Raw genomic sequence first — 19,457 nt, 5'->3', positions numbered from 1 at the left:
AGAACAACAGAGGGAAGGAGAGAGAGAGGGAGAGAACAACAGAGGGAAGGAGAGAGAGAGAACAACAGAGGGAAGGAGAGAGAGAGGGAGAGAACAACAGAGGGAAGGAGAGAGAGAGGGAGAGAACAACAGAGGGAAGGAGAGAGAGAGAACAACAGAGGGAAGGAGAGAGAGAGGGAGAGAACAACAGAGGGAAGGAGAGAGAGAGGGAGAGAACAACAGAGGGAAGGAGAGAGAGAGGGAGAGAACAACAGAGGGAAGGAGGGAGAGAGGGAGAGAACAACAGAGGGAAGGAGAGAGAGAGGGAGAGAACAACAGAGGGAAGGACAGAGGGAGAGAACAACAGAGGGAAGGAGAGAGAGAGGGAGAGACCAACAGAGGGAAGGAGAGAGAGAGGGAAAGAACAACAGAGGGAAGGAGAGAGAGAGGGAGAGAACAACAGAGGGAAGGAGAGAGAGAGAACAACAGAGGGAAGGAGAGAGAGAGGGAGAGAACAAAAGAGGGAAGGAGAGAGAGGGAGAGAACAACAGAGGGACGGAGGGAGAGAGGGAGAGAACAACAGAGGGAAGGAGAGAGAGAGAGAGAGAGAACAACAGAGGGAAGGAGGGAGAGAGGGAGAGAACAACAGAGGGAAGGAGAGAGAGAGGGAGAGAACAACAGAGGGAAGGAGAGAGAGAGGGAGAGACCAACAGAGGGAAGGAGAGAGAGAGGGAGAGAACAACAGAGGGAAGGAGAGAGAGAGAACAACAGAGGGAAGGATAGAGAGGGAGAGAACAACAGAGGGAAGGAGAGAGAGGGAGAGAACAACAGAGGGAAGGAGAGAGAGAGGGAGAGAACAACAGAGGGAAGGAGAGAGAGAGGGAGAGAACAACAGAGGGAAGGAGAGAGAGAGGGAGAGAACAACAGCGGGAAGGAGAGAGAGAGGGAGAGAACAACAGAGGGAAGGAGAGAGAGAGGGAGAGAACAACAGAGGGAAGGAGAGAGAGAGGGAAAGAACAACAGAGGGAAGGAGAGAGAGAGGGAGAGAACAACAGAGGGAAGGAGAGAGAGAGGGAGAGAACAACAGATGGAAGGAGAGAGAGAGGGAAAGAACAACAGAGGGAAGGAGAGAGAGAGGGAGAGAACAACAGAGGGAAGAGAGAGAGAGAGAACAACAGAGGGAAGAGAGAGAGAGGGAGAGAACAACAGAGGGAAGGAGAGAGAGGGAGAGAACAACAGAGGGAAGGAGAGAGAGAGGGAGAGAACAACAGAAGGAAGGAGAGAGAGAGGGAGAGAACAACAGAGGGAAGGAGAGAGAGAGGGAGAGAACAACAGAGGGAAGGAAAGAGAGAGAGGGAGAGAACAACAGAGGGAAGGAGAGAGAGAGGGAGAGAACAACAGAGGGAAGGAGAGAGAGAGGGAGAGAACAACAGAGGGAAGGAGAGAGAGGGAGAGAACAACAGAGGGAAGGAGAGAGAGAGGGAAAGAACAACAGAGGGAAGGAGAGAGAGGGAGAGAACAACAGAGGGAAGGAGAGAGAGAGGGAGAGAACAACAGAGGGAAGGAGAGAGAGAGGGAGAGAACAACAGAGGGAGAGAGAGAGAGAGAGGAGGGAGAGAACAACAGAGGGAAGGAGAGAGAGAGGGAGAGAACAACAGAGGGAAGGAGAGAGAGAGGGAGAGAACAACAGTGGGGAGAGAGAGAGAGAGAGAACAACAGAGGGAAGGAGAGAGAGAGGGAGAGAACAACAGAGGGAAGGAGAGAGAGGGAGAGAACAACAGAGGGAAGGAGAGAGAGAGGGAGAGAACAACAGAGGGAAGAGAGAGAGAGGGAGAGAACAACAGAGGGAAGGAGAGAGAGAGAGGAGAGAACAACAGAGGGAAGGAGGGGAGAGAGAGGGAGAGAACAACAGAGGGAAGGAGAGAGAGAGGGAGAGAACAACAGAGGGAAGGAGAGAGAGAGGGAGAGAACAACAGAGGGAAGGAGATTGAGAGGGAGAGAACAACAGAGGGAGAGAGAGAGAGGGAGAGAACAACAGAGGGAAGGAGAGAGAGAGGGAGAGAACAAAAGAGGGAAGGAGAGAGAGAGGGAGAGAACAACAGAGGGAAGGAGAGAGAGAGAGAACAACAGAGGGAAGGAGGGAGAGAGGGAGAGAACAACAGAGGGAAGGAGAGAGAGAGGGAGAGAACAACAGAGGGAAGGAGAGAGAGAGGGAGAGAACAACAGAGGGAAGGAGAGAGAGAGGGAGAGAACAACAGAGGGAGAGAGAGTAGGATTTACTAATTTACAGTAGTTTGATTGTTTTAAAGCAGCACACTTGTATCCTTATCAAGTTAGAATAAGTTAGAATTGGGTTAGCCCTTCTGTTAGTAACTGGGGTTCAATTCGGATTTATGATTCCCTAATCCTTTTATTAGCATTGCTCGGTCAGAAAAAGGCTCTTGGCCAAAGCCATCTGTTAGCATTGCTAGGTTGTCTCACCTGTTAGCGTTAGCTCCTGTTAGTAAGTGGAGTGGAGTTAGCATGAGTATGTCCGTACAGCAGAGGGATCGAGTCTCTGAGGAGCCGGGGGAGGAGCTAGACAGGGCGTGGCAGAAATGGGCGTGGCAGAACGGGGGAGAGAGGAGACAGCGTGCAGTGAGTCAGGCAAAGCAGAGAGAACGGCACACACGCATGAATGCCCTCACACACACCAAGCGATAAGATTAATCATTTGGTGGCTGTTCTGTCAGTGAGTCGCCAAACACCTGTATCGCATCCACAATTCAATTCCTTCTGGTTGCAGCTGTTTCCTGGGCACCAGGGGCATGGAGGGCATACGGAACCCAGCGGGCAGGGTTTCCATGGAGCCCGCCATCATACCCATCCCTTCCCCTCCCTCCCGCGCCCTGAAACGCTTACGCCATGATGGAGAGCGGCGGAACGTCTTATCATCCCCACTCTACACAGAGAGAGAGACAGGGAGACAGGGACAGAGAGAGAGACAGGGAGACAGGGACAGAGAGAGAGACAGGGAGACAGGGACAGAGAGAGAGACAGAGACAGAGAGGAGACAGAGACAGGGACAGAGAGAGAGACAGAGACAGGGACAGAGAGAGAGACAGAGAGAGACAGAGACAGAGACAGGGACAGAGAGAGAGACAGAGAGAGAGACAGAGACAGAGAGTAGACAGAGACAGAGACAGAGAGGAGACAGAGACAGGGACAGAGAGAGAGACAGAGAGAGACCGAGAGGAGACAGAGACAGAGACAGAGACAGAGACAGAGACAGAGACAGAGACAGAGAGGAGACAGAGACAGAGACAGAGAGGAGACAGAGACAGGGACAGAGAGAGAGACAGAGAGAGACAGAGAGGAGACAGAGACAGAGACAGAGAGGAGACAGAGACAGAGACAGAGAGGAGACAGAGACAGAGACAGAGAGGAGACAGAGACAGAGACAGAGACAGAGACAGAGAGGAGACAGAGACACACAGAGAGAGAGAGAGAGAGAGAGAGAGAGAGAGAGAGACAGAGAGACAGAGACAGAGCGTCAACAGTAACATAAAAATGATTGTACACAAACAAGCAAAATGGTAATATAAAGCAGATCAGTATTTCCCAGGGAGATGGTGAAAGTGAAAACTCTTGTGGGAGCAGTATTTCCTGGTGACTCACCTCCTCCAGTCTGCGATCGGTGCCCAGGGCCAGGACATTGTTGAACTCTCTCTCTAGAACCTGCCGGGCCTGGAAAAAAAAAAGCACGCACGCACGCACGCACGCACGCACACACACACAGAGAGAGAGAGAGAGAAAACAGCATACAGGTACAGAGAGAATAGACAAGGTTCTAAAATCTATGATTGTTTTCCAACAGGTGACATCACTCCTACACAAAGCTAGGTTGTGTGTGTGTGTGTGTGTACCTGTGTGTGTGTGTGTGTGTGTGTGTGTGTGTGTACCTGTGTGTGTGTGTGTGTACCTGTGTGTTCTGCATGGGGATCTGAAGAATGAGAGCCAGGCTGCTGTAGTCGAAGGTCTAGACAGAGAGGTATATTACTATCACAACATATAGACCAGTCATCTACAGACAGAGAGGTATATAACTATCACAACATATAGACCAGTCATCTACAGACAGAGAGGTATATTACTATCACAACATATAGACCAGTCATCTACAGACAGAGAGGTATATAACTATCACAACACATAGACCAGTCATCTACAGACAACATATAGACCAGTCATCTACAGACAGAGAGGTATATTACTATCACAACATATAGACCAGTCATCTACAGACAGAGAGGCATATTACTATCACAACATATAGACCAGTCATCTACAGACAACATATAGACCAGTCATCTACAGACAACATATAGACCAGTCATCTACAGACAGAGAGGTATATTACTATCACAACATATAGACCAGTTATCTACAGACAGAGAGGTATATAACTATCACAACATATAGACCAGTCATCTACAGACAGAGAGGTATATAACTATCACAACATATAGACCAGTCATCTACAGACAGAGAGGTATATAACTATCACAACATATAGACCAGTCATCTACAGACAGAGAGGTATATTACTATCACAACATATAGACCAGTCATCTACAGACAGAGAGGTATATAACTATCACAACATATAGACCAGTCATCTACAGACAGAGAGGTATATTACTATCACAACATATAGACCAGTCATCTACAGACAGAGAGGTATATTACTAACACAACATATAGACCAGTCATCTACAGACAGAGATGTATATTACTGTCACAACATATAGACCAGTCATCTACAGACAGAGAGGTATATAACTATCACAACATATAGACCAGTCATCTACAGACAGAGAGGTATATTACTATTACAACATATAGACCAGTCATCTACAGACAACATATAGACCAGTCATCTACAGACAGAGAGGTATATTACTATCACAACATATAGACCAGTCATCTATAGACATTGAGGTATATTACTATAACAACATATAGACCAGTCATCTACAGACAGAGAGGTATATTACTATCACAACATATAGACCAGTCATCTACAGACAGAGAGGTATATTACTATCACAACATATAGACCAGTCATCTACAGACAACATATAGACCAGTCATCTATAGACAACATATAGACCAGTCATCTACAGACAGAGAGGTATATTACTATCACAACATATAGACCAGTCATCTACAGACAGAGAGGTATATTACTATCACAACATATAGACCAGTCACCTACAGACAGAGAGGTATATTACTATCACAACATATAGACCAGTCATCTATAGACATTGAGGTATATTACTATAACAACATATAGACCAGTCATCTACAGACAACATATAGACCAGTCATCTACAGACAACATAAATACCAGTCATCTACAGACAGAGAGGTATATTACTATCACAACACATAGACCAGTCATCTACAGACAACATATAGACCAGTCATCTATAGACAACATATAGACCAGTCATCTACAGACAGAGAGGTATATTACTATCACAACATATAGACCAGTCATCTACAGACAGAGAGGTATATTACTATCACAACATATAGACCAGTCATCTACAGACAGAGAGGTATATTACTATCACAACATATAGACCAGTCATCTACAGACAGAGAGGTATATTACTATCACAACATATAGACCAGTCATCTACAGACAGAGAGGTATATAACTATCACAACATATAGACCAGTCATCTACAGACAGAGAGGTATATTACTATCACAACATATAGACCAGTCATCTACAGACAGAGAGGTATATTACTATCACAACATATAGACCAGTCATCTACAGACAGAGAGGTATATTACTATCACAACATATAGACCAGTCATCTACAGACAGAGAGGTATATTACTATCACAACATATAGACCAGTCATCTACAGACAGAGAGGTATATTACTATCACAACATATAGACCAGTCATCTACAGACAGAGAGGTATATTACTATCACAACATATAGACCAGTCATCTACAGACAGAGAGGTATATTACTATTACAACATATAGACCAGTCATCTACAGACAGAGAGGTATATTACTATCACAACATATAGACCAGTCATCTACAGACAGTATATGTATATATAGACCAGTCATCTACAGACACAACATATAGACCAGTCATCTACAGACAGAGAGGTATATAACTATCACAACATATAGACCAGTCATCTACAGACAGAGAGGTATATTACTATTACAACATATAGACCAGTCATCTACAGACAATATATAGACCAGTCATCTACAGACAGAGAGGTATATTACTATCACAACATATAGACCAGTCATCTATAGACATTGAGGTATATTACTATAACAACATATAGACCAGTCATCTACAGACAGAGAGGTATATTACTATCACAACATATAGACCAGTCATCTACAGACAGAGAGGTATATAACTATCACAACATATAGACCAGTCATCTACAGACAGAGAGGTATATTACTATCACAACATATAGACCAGTCATCTACAGACAGAGAGGTATATTACTATCACAACATATAGACCAGTCATCTACAGACAGAGAGGTATATTACTATCACAACATATAGACCAGTCATCTACAGACAGAGTAGGTATATAGACCAGTCATCTACAGACAACATATAGACCAGTCATCTACAGACAGAGAGGTATATTACTATCACAACATATAGACCAGTCATCTACAGACAACATATAGACCAGTCATCTACAGACAGAGAGGTATATTACTATCACAACATATAGACCAGTCATCTACAGACAACATATAGACCAGTCATCTACAGACAGAGAGGTATATTACTATCACAACATATAGACCAGTCACCTACATACAGAGAGGTATATTACTATCACAACATATAGACCAGTCATCTACAGACAGACATATAGACCAGTCATCTATAGACAACATATAGACCAGTCATCTACAGACAGAGAGGTATATTACTATCACAACATATAGACCAGTCATCTACAGACAGAGAGGTATATTACTATCACAACATATAGACCAGTCATCTACAGACAGAGAGGTATATTACTATCACAACATATAGACCAGTCATCTACTATCACAACATATAGACCAGTCATCTACAGACAGAGAGGTATATTACTATCACAACATATAGACCAGTCATCTACAGACAGAGAGGTATATTACTATCACAACATATAGACCAGTCATCTACAGACAGAGGTAGGTATATTACTATCACAACATATAGACCAGTCATCTACAGACAACATATAGACCAGTCATCTAGAGTATATTACTATATAGACCAGTCATCTACAGACAACATATCTATCAGACAGAGAGGTATATTACTATCACAACATATAGACCAGTCATCTACAGACAGAGAGGTATATTACTATCACATCTACAGACAGAGAGGTATATTACTTTCACAATATAGACCAGTCATCTACAGACAGAGAGGTATATTACTATCACAACATATAGACCAGTCATCTACAGACAGAGAGGTATATTACTATCACAACATATAGACCAGTCATCTACAGACAGAGAGGTATATACTATCACAACATATAGACCAGTCATCTACAGACAACATATAGACCAGTCATCTACAGACAACATATAGACTATCACAACATAGACCAGTCATCTACAGACAGAGAGGTATATTACTATCACAACATATAGACCAGTCATCTACAGACAGAGAGGTATATTACTATCACAACATATAGACCAGTCATCTACAGACAGAGAGGTATATTATATAACTGTCACAACATATAGACCAGTCATCTACAGACAGAGAGGTATATTACTGTCACAACATATAGACCAGTCATCTACAGACAGAGAGGTATATTACTATAACAACATATAGACCAGTCATCTACATACAGAGAGGTATATTACTATCACAACATATAGACCAGTCATCTACAGACAGAGAGGTATATTACTATCACAACATATAGACCAGTCATCTACAGACAGGTATATTACTATCACAACATATAGACCAGTCATCTACAGACAGAGAGGTATATTACTATCACAACATATAGACCAGTCATCTACAGACAACATATAGACCAGTCATCTAGACAGACAGAGAGGTATATTACTATCACAACATATAGACCAGTCATCTACAGACAGAGAGGTATATTACTATCACAACATATAGACCAGTCATCTACAGACAGAGAGGTATATTACTATCACAACATATAGACCAGTCATCTACAGACAGAGAGGTATATTACTATCACAACATATAGACCAGTCATCTACAGACAGAGAGGTATATTACTATCACAACATATAGACCAGTCATCTACAGACAGAGAGGTATATTACTATCACAACATATAGACCAGTCATCTACAGACAGAGAGGTATATTACTATCACAACATATAGACCAGTCATCTACAGACAGAGAGGTATATAACTATCACAACATATAGACCAGTCATCTACAGACAGAGAGGTATATTACTATCACAACATATAGACCAGTCATCTACAGACAACATATAGACCAGTCATCTACAGACAGAGAGGTATATTACTATCACAACATATAGACCAGTCATCTACAGACAGAGAGGTATATTACTATCACAACATATAGACCAGTCATCTACAGACAACATATAGACCAGTCATCTACAGACAACATATAGACCAGTCATCTACAGACAGAGAGGTATATTACTATCACAACATATAGACCAGTCATCTACAGACAGAGAGGTATATTACTATCACAACATATAGACCAGTCATCTACAGACAGAGAGTATATATTCACAACATATAGACCACAGACATATAGACCATCATCTACATATCACAACATATAGACCAGTCATCTACAGACAGAGAGGTATATTACTATCACAACATATAGACCAGTCATCTACAGACAGAGGTATATTACTATCACAACATATAGACCAGTCATCTACAGACAGAGAGGTATATTACTATCACAACATATAGACCAGTCATCTACAGACAGAGAGGTATATTACTATCACAACATATAGACCAGTCATCTACAGACAGACAACATATAGACCAGTCATCTACAGACAACATATAGACCAGTCATCTACAGACAGAGAGGTATATTACTATCACAACATATAGACCAGTTATCTACAGACAGAGAGGTATATTACTATCACAACATATAGACCAGTTATCTACAGACAGAGAGGTATATTACTATCACAACATATAGACCAGTTATCTACAGACAGAGAGGTATATTACTATCACAACATATAGACCAGTTATCTACAGACAGTCATCTACAGACAGGTATATACTATCACAACATATAGACCAGTCATCTACAGACAGAGAGGTATATTACTATCACAACATATAGACCAGTCATCTACAGACAGAGAGGTATATTACTATCACAACATATAGACCAGTCATCTACAGACAGAGAGGTATATTACTATCACAACATATAGACCACATATAGACCATCATCTACAGACAGAGAGGTATATTACTATAACAACATATAGACCAGTCATCTACAGACAGAGAGGTATATTACTATCACAACATATAGACCAGTCATCTACAGACAGAGAGGTATATAACTATCACAACATATAGACCAGTCATCTACAGACAGAGAGGTATATTACTATCACAACACATAGACCAGTCATCTACAGACAACATATAGACCAGTCATCTACAGACAGAGAGGTATATTACTATCACAACATATAGACCAGTCATCTACAGACAGAGAGGTATATTACTATCACAACATATAGACCAGTCATCTACAGACAGAGAGGTATATTACTATCACAACATATAGACCAGTCATCTACAGACAGAGAGGTATATTACTATCACAACATATAGACCAGTCATCTACAGACAGAGAGGTATATTACTATCACAACATATAGACCAGTCATCTACAGACAGAGAGGTATATTACTATCACAACATATAGACCAGTCATCTACAGACAACATATAGACCAGTCATCTACAGACAACATATAGACCAGTCATCTACAGAGAGAGAGGTATATTACTATCACAACATATAGACCATTCATCTACAGACAGAGAGGTATATAACTATCACAACATATAGACCAGTCATCTACAGACAGAGAGGTATATTACTATCACAACATATAGACCAGTCATCTACAGACAACATATAGTCATCTACCAGTCATCAACATATAGACCAGTCATCTACAGACAGAGAGGTATATTACTATCACAACATATAGACCAGTCATCTACAGACAGAGAGGTATATTACTATCACAACATATAGACCAGACCAGTATATTACATCACAACATATAGACCAGTCATCTACAGACAACATATAGACCAGTCATCTCATCTATATTACATCACAACATATAGACCAGTATTACAGACAACATATAGACCAGTCATCTACAGACAGAGAGGTATATTACTATCACAACATATAGACCATTCATCTACAGACAGAGAGGTATATTACTATCACAACATATAGACCAGTCATCTACAGACAACATATAGACCAGTCATCTACAGACAACATATAGACCAGTCATCTACAGACAGAGAGGTATATTACTATCACAACATATAGACCAGTCATCTACAGACAGAGAGGTATATTACTATCACAACATATAGACCAGTCATCTACAGACAGAGAGGTATATTACTATCACAACATATAGACCAGTCATCTACAGACAGAGAGGTATATTACTATCACAACATATAGACCAGTCATCTACAGACAGAGAGGTATATTACTATCACAACATATAGACCAGTCATCTACAGACAACATATAGACCAGTCATCTACAGACAACATATAGACCAGTCATCTACAGACAACATATAGACCAGTCATCTACAGACAACAAATAGACCAGTCATATTACTAGACAACATAGATAGTCACTATCACAACATATAGACCAGTCATCTACAGACATATAGACCATATCTACAGACAACATATAGACCAGTACATATAGACCCAACATATAGACCAGTCATCTACAGACAGAGAGGTATATTACTATCACAACATATAGACCAGTCATCTACAGACAGAGAGGTATATTACTATATATATCATCTACAGACATATAGACCAGTATATTACTATCACAACATATAGACCAGTCATCTACAGACAGAGAGGTATATTACTATCACAACATATAGACCAGTCATCTACAGACAGAGAGGTATATTACTATCACAACATATAGACCAGTCATCTACAGACAGAGAGGTATATTACTATCACAACACATAGACCAGTCATCTACAGACAACATATAGACCAGTCATCTACAGACAGAGAGGTATATTACTATCACAACATATAGACCAGTCACCTACATACAGAGAGGTATATTACTATCACAACATATAGACCAGTCATCTACAGACAGAGAGGTATATTACTATCACAACATATAGACCAGACAGACAGTATCATCACAACATATAGACCAGTCATCTACAGACAGGTATATTACTATCACAACATATAGACCAGTCACCTACAGACAACATATAGACCAGTCATCTACAGACAGAGAGGTATATTACTATCACAACATATAGACCAGTCATCTACAGACAGAGAGGTATATTACTATCACAACATATAGACCAGTCATCTACAGACAGAGATATAGACCAGTCATACAGACAACATATAGACCAGTCATCTACAGACAGAGAGGTATATTACTATCACAACATATAGACCAGTCATCTACAGACAGAGAGGTATATTACTATCACAACATATAGACCAGTCATCTACAGACAACTATATAGACCAGTCACCAGTCACAACTAGACAGAGAGGTATATTACTATCACAACATATAGACCAGTCATCTACAGACAGAGAGGTATATTACTATCACAACATATAGACCAGTCATCTACAGACAACATATAGACCAGTCATCTACAGACAGAGAGGTATATTACTATCACAACATATAGACCAGTCATCTACAGACAGAGAGGTATATTACTATCACAACATATAGACCAGTCATCTACAGACAGAGAGGTATATTACTATCACAACATATAGACCAGTCATCTACAGACAGAGAGGTATATTACTATCACAACATATAGACCAGTCATCTACAGACAGAGAGGTATATTACTATCACAACATATAGACCAGTCATCTACAGACAGAGAGGTATATTACTATCACAACATATAGACCAGTCATCTACAGACAGAGAGGTATATTACTATCCCAACATATAGACCAGTCATCTACAGACAGAGAGGTAAATTACTATCACAACATATAGACCAGTCATCTACAGACAGAGGTATATTACTATCACAACACATAGACCAGTCAGTCATCTATATTACTATCACAACATATAGACCAGTCATCTACAGACAGAGAGGTATATTACTATCACAACATATAGACCAGTCATCTACAGACAGAGAGGTATATTACTATCACAACATATAGACCAGTCATCTACAGACAGAGAGGTATATTACTATCACAACATATAGACCAGTCATCTACAGACAGAGAGGTATATTACTATCACAACATATAGACCAGTCATCTACATACAGAGAGGTATATTACTATCACAACATATAGACCAGTCATCTACAGACAGAGAGGTATATTACTATCACAACATATAGACCAGTCATCTATAGACAACATATAGACCAGTCATCTACAGACAGAGAGGTATACTACTATCACAACATATAGACCAGTCATCTACAGACAGAGAGGTATATTACTATCACAACATATAGACCAGTCATCTACACATATAGACCAGTCATCTACAGACAACATATAGACCAGTCATCTACAGACAGAGAGGTATATTACTATCACAACATATAGACCAGTCATCTACAGACAGAGAGGTATATTACTATCACAACATATAGACCAGTCATCTACAGACAGGTATATTACTATCACAACATATAGACCAGTCATCTACAGACAGAGGTAGGTACTATCACAACATATAGACCAGTCATCTACAGACAACATATAGACCAGTCATCTACAGACAGAGAGGTATATTACTATCACAACATATAGACCAGTCATCTACAGACAACATATAGACCAGTCATCTACAGACAACATATAGACCAGTCATCTACAGACAGAGAGGTATATTACTATCACAACATATAGACCAGTCATCTACAGACAGAGAGGTATATTACTATCACAACATATAGACCAGTCATCTACAGACAACATATAGACCAGTCATCTATAGACAACATATAGACCAGTCATCTACAGACAGAGAGGTATATTACTATCACAACATATAGACCAGTCATCTACAGACAGAGAGGTATATTACTATCACAACATATAGACCAGTCATCTACAGACAGAGAGGTATATTACTATCACAACATATAGACCAGTCATCTACAGACAGAGAGGTATATTACTATCACAACATATAGACCAGACAGACAGTATATTACATCTATAGACAGTCAGAGGTATATTACTATCTACAGACAACATATAGACCAGTCATCTACAGACAGAGAGGTATATTACTATCACAACATATAGACCAGTCATCTACAGACAGAGAGGTATATTACTATATATAGACCAGTCATCACAACAACACATAGACCAGTCATCTACAGACAACATATAGACCAGTCATCTACAGACAGAGAGGTATATTACTATCACAACATATAGACCAGTCATCTACAGACAGAGAGGTATATTACTATCACAACATATAGACCAGTCATCTACAGACAGAGAGGTATATTACTATCACAACATATAGACCAGTCATCTACAGACAGAGAGGTATATTACTATCACAACATATAGACCAGTCATCTACAGACAGAGAGGTATATTACTATCACAACATATAGACCAGTCATCTACAGACAGAGAGGTATATTACTATCACAACATATAGACCAGTCATCTACAGACAGAGAGGTATATTACTATCACAACATATAGACCAGTCATCTACAGACAGAGAGGTATATTACTATCACAACATATAGACCAGTCATCTACAGACAGAGAGGTATATTACTATAACAACATATAGACCAGTCATCTACAGACAGAGAGGTATATTACTATCACAACATATAGACCAGTCATCTACAGACAGAGAGGTATATAACTATCACAACATATAGACCAGTCATCTACAGACAGAGAGGTATATTACTATCACAACACATAGACCAGTCATCTACAGACAACATATAAACCAGTCATCTACAGACAGTATATTACATCACAACATATAGACCAGTCATCTACAGACAGAGGTATATATAGACCAGTCATCTCACAACATATAGACCAGTCATCTACAGACCAGGTATATTACTATCACAACATATAGACCAGTCATCTACAGACAGAGAGGTATATTACTATCACAACATATAGACCAGTCATCTACAGACAGAGAGGTATATTACTATCACAACATATAGACCAGTCATCTACAGACAGAGAGGTATATTACTATCACAACATATAGACCAGTCATCTACAGACAACATATAGACCAGTCATCTACAGACAACATATAGACCAGTCATCTACAGACAGAGAGGTATATTACTATCACAACATATAGACCAGTCATCTACAGACAGAGAGGTATATTACTATCACAACATATAGACCAGTCATCTACAGACAGAGAGGTATATTACTATCACAACATATAGACCAGTCATCTACAGACAGAGAGGTATATTACATATAGACCAGTCATCTACAGACAGAGAGGTATATTACTATCACAACATATAGACCAGTCATCTACAGACAGAGAGGTATATTACTATCACAACATATAGACCAGTCATCTACAGACAGAGAGGTATATTACTATCACAACATATAGACCAGACCAGTCATCTACAGACAGAGGTATATTACATATATCACAACATATAGACCAGTCATCTACAGTATATTACTATCACAACATATAGACCAGTCATCTATTACTATCACAACATATAGACCAGTCATCTACAGACAGAGAGGTATATTACTATCACAACATATAGACCAGTCATCTACAGACAACATATAGACCAGTCATCTACAGACAACATATAGACCAGTCATCTACAGACAGAGAGGTATATTACTATCACAACATATAGACCAGTCATCTACAGACTACAGTCATCTACAGACACAACATATAGACCAGTCATCTACAGACAGAGAGGTATATTACTATCACAACATATAGACCAGTCATCTACAGACAGAGAGGTATATTACTATCACAACATATAGACCAGTCATCTACAGACAGAGAGGTATATTACTATCACAACATATAGACCAGTCATCTACAGACAGAGAGGTATATAGACTATCACAACATATAGACCAGTCATACAGACAACATATAGACCAGTCATCTACAGACAATAGACCAGTATCAGACAACATATAGACCAGTCATCTACAGACAGAGAGGTATATTACTATCACAACATATAGACCAGTCATCTACAGACAACATATAGACCAGTCATAGACCAGTACAGACAGAGAGGTATATACTATCACAACATATAGACCAGTCATCTACAGACAGAGAGGTATATTACTATCACAACATATAGACCAGTCATCTACAGACAGAGAGGTATATTACTATCACAACATATAGACCAGTCATCTACAACATATAGACCAGTCATCTACAGACAGAGAGGTATATTACTATCACAACATATAGACCAGTCATCTACATACAGAGAGGTATATTACTATCACAACATATAGACCAGTCACCTACAGACAACATATAGACCAGTCACCTCCAGACAGAAAGGTATATTACTATCACAACATATAGACCAGTCACCTACATACAGAGAGGTATATTACTATCACAACATATAGACCAGTCATCTACAGACAGAGAGGTATATTACTATCACAACATATAGACCAGTCATCTACAGACAACATATAGACCAGTCATCTACAGACAACATATAGACATCACAGACAGTCATCTACAGAGGTATATTACTATCACAACATATAGACCAGTCATCTACAGACAGAGAGGTATATTATACCACTACAGAACATATAGACCAGTCATCTACAGACAACATATAGACCAGTCACTATCACAACATATAGACCAGTCACCTACAGACAACATATAGACCAGTCATCTACAGACAGAGAGGTATATTACTATCACAACATATAGACCAGTCATCTACAGACAACATATAGACCAGTCATCTACAGACAGAGAGGTATATTACTATCACAACATATAGACCAGTCATCTACAGACAGAGAGGTATATTACTATCACAACATATAGACCAGTCATCTACAGACAACATATAGACCAGTCATCTACAGACAGAGAGGTATATTACTATCACAACATATAGACCAGTCATCTACAGACAGAGAGGTATATTACTATCACAACATATAGACCAGTCATCTACAGACAACATATAGACCAGTCATCTACAGACAGAGAGGTATATTACTATCACAACATATAGACCAGTCATCTACAGACAGAGAGGTATATTACTATCACAACATATAGACCAGTCATCTACAGACAGAGAGGTATATTACTATCACAACATATAGACCAGTCATCTACAGACAGAGAGGTATATTACTATCACAACATATAGACCAGTCATCTACAGACAGAGAGGTATATTACTATCACAACATATAGACCAGTCATCTACAGACAGAGAGGTATATTACTATCACAACATATAGACCAGTCATCTACAGACAGAGAGGTATATTATATCTACAGACAACATATAGACCAGTCATCTACAGACAGAGAGGTATATTACTATCACAACATATAGACCAGTCATCTACAGACAAGGTATATAGACCAGTCATCTACATATAGACCAGTCATCTACAGACAGAGGTATATTACTATCACAACATATAGACCAGTCATCTACAGACAGAGAGGTATATTACTATCACAACATATAGACCAGTCATCTACAGACAGAGGGTATATTACTATCACAACATATAGACCAGTCACTACAGACAACATATAGACCAGTCATCTACAGACAGAGGTATATTACTATTATATATCACAACATATAGACCAGTCATCTACAGACAGAGAGGTATATTACTATCACAACATATAGACCAGTCATCTACAGACAGAGAGGTATATTACTATCACAACATATAGACCAGTCATCTACAGAACATATAGACCAGTCACCTACATACAGAGAGGTATATTACTATCACAACATATAGAGGAGTCATCTACAGACAGAGAGGTATATTACTATCACAACATATAGACCAGTCATCTACATACAGAGGTATATTACTATCACAACATATAGACCAGTCATCTACAGAGAGAGAGGTATATTACTATCACAACATATAGACCAGTCATCTACAGACAGAGAGGTATATTACTATCACAACATATAGACCAGTCATCTACAGACAGAGAGGTATATTACTATCACAACATATAGACCAGTCATCTACACCAGTCACAGACTACAGACACAACATATAGACCAGTCATCTACAGACAGAGAGGTATATTACTATCACAACATATAGACCAGTCATCTCTACACAACATATAGACCAGTCATCTACAGACAGAGAGGTATATTACTATCACAACATATAGACCAGTCATCTACAGACAGAGAGGTATATTACTATATATAGACAGTCATCTACAGACAACATATAGACCAGTCATCTACAGACAGAGAGGTATATTACTATATATAGACCAGTCATCTACAACATATAGACCATATAGACCAGTCATCTACAGACAGAGAGGTATATAACTATCACAACATATAGACCAGTCATCTACAGACAGAGAGGTATATTACTATCACAACATATAGACCAGTCATCTACAGACAGAGAGGTATATTACTATCACAACATATAGACCAGTCATCTACAGACAACATATAGACCAGTCATCTACAGACAACATATAGACCAGTCATCTACAGACAACATATAGACCAGTCATCTACAGACAACATATAGACCAGTCATCTACAGACAACATATAGACCAGTCATCTACAGACAACATATAGACCAGTCATCTACAGACAACATATAGACCAGTCATCTACAGACAGAGAGGTATATTACTTTCACAACATATAGACCAGTCATCTACAGACAGAGAGGTATATTACTATCACAACATATAGACCAGTCATCTACAGACAGAGAGGTATATATAACAACATATAGACCAGTCATCTACAGACAGAGAGGTATATTACTATCACAACATATAGACCAGTCATCTACAGACAACATATAGACCAGTCATCTACAGACAGAGAGGTATATTACTATCACAACATATAGACCAGTCATCTACAGACAGAGAGGTATATTACTATCACAACATATAGACCAGTCATCTACAGACAGAGAGGTATATTACTATCACAACATATAGACCAGTCATCTACAGACAACATATAGACCAGTCATCTACATACAGAGAGGTATATTACTATCACAACATATAGACCAGTCATCTACAGACAGAGAGGTATATAGGTATATTACTATCACAACATATAGACCATCATCTACATATAGACCAGTCATCTACAGACAGAGAGGTATATTACTATATAGACCAGTCATCTACAGACAGAGAGGTATATTACTATCACAACATATAGACCAGTCATCTACAGACAACATATAGACCAGTCATCTACAGACAACATATAGACCAGTCATCTACAGACAACATATAGACCAGTCATCTACAGACAACAAATAGACCAGTCATCTACAGACAACATATAGACCAGTCATCTACAGACAGAGAGGTATATTACTATCACAACATATAGACCAGTCATCTACAGACAGAGAGGTATATTACTATCACAACATATAGACCAGTCACCTATCACAACATATAGACCAGTCATCTACAGACAGAGAGGTATATTACTATCACAACATATAGACCAGTCATCTACAGACAACATATAGACCAGTCATCTACAGACAGAGAGGTATATTACTATCACAACATATAGACCAGTCATCTACAGACAACATATAGACCAGTCATCTACAGACAGAGAGGTATATTACTATCACAACATATAGACCAGTCATCTACAGACAGAGAGGTATATTACTATCACAACATATAGACCAGTCATCTACAGACAGAGAGGTATATTACTATCACAACATATAGACCAGTCATCTACAGACAGAGAGGTATATTACTATCACAACATATAGACCA

At 39.5% G+C, this 19,457-nt stretch overlaps 1 protein-coding gene across 1 annotated transcript in view; it reads right to left on the bottom strand.

Annotated features, from left to right (window-relative positions):
• Positions 1-2,707: 2,707 nt before the first annotated feature.
• The window catches only part of LOC112240506 (liprin-alpha-4-like), a 266,096-nt gene continuing 249,346 nt past the window's right edge, over positions 2,708-19,457 (bottom strand). Inside the window, exons 24-26 of the mRNA XM_042305139.1 lie at positions 3,941-3,997; positions 3,637-3,705; positions 2,708-2,920 (exon numbers count right to left, since the gene is read on the bottom strand). Coding sequence (XP_042161073.1) covers positions 2,708-2,920; positions 3,637-3,705; positions 3,941-3,997 — 339 coding nt within the window. The remainder of the gene's footprint in view (positions 2,921-3,636; positions 3,706-3,940; positions 3,998-19,457) is intronic.

Source organism: Oncorhynchus tshawytscha, linkage group LG02 (assembly GCF_018296145.1).
Source record: "Oncorhynchus tshawytscha isolate Ot180627B linkage group LG02, Otsh_v2.0, whole genome shotgun sequence".
In the NCBI taxonomy this organism is placed as follows: domain Eukaryota; kingdom Metazoa; phylum Chordata; class Actinopteri; order Salmoniformes; family Salmonidae; genus Oncorhynchus; species Oncorhynchus tshawytscha.
The sequence above is the reverse complement of the archived record's forward strand: the minus strand, read 5'-3'. Positions and strand labels throughout refer to the sequence as shown.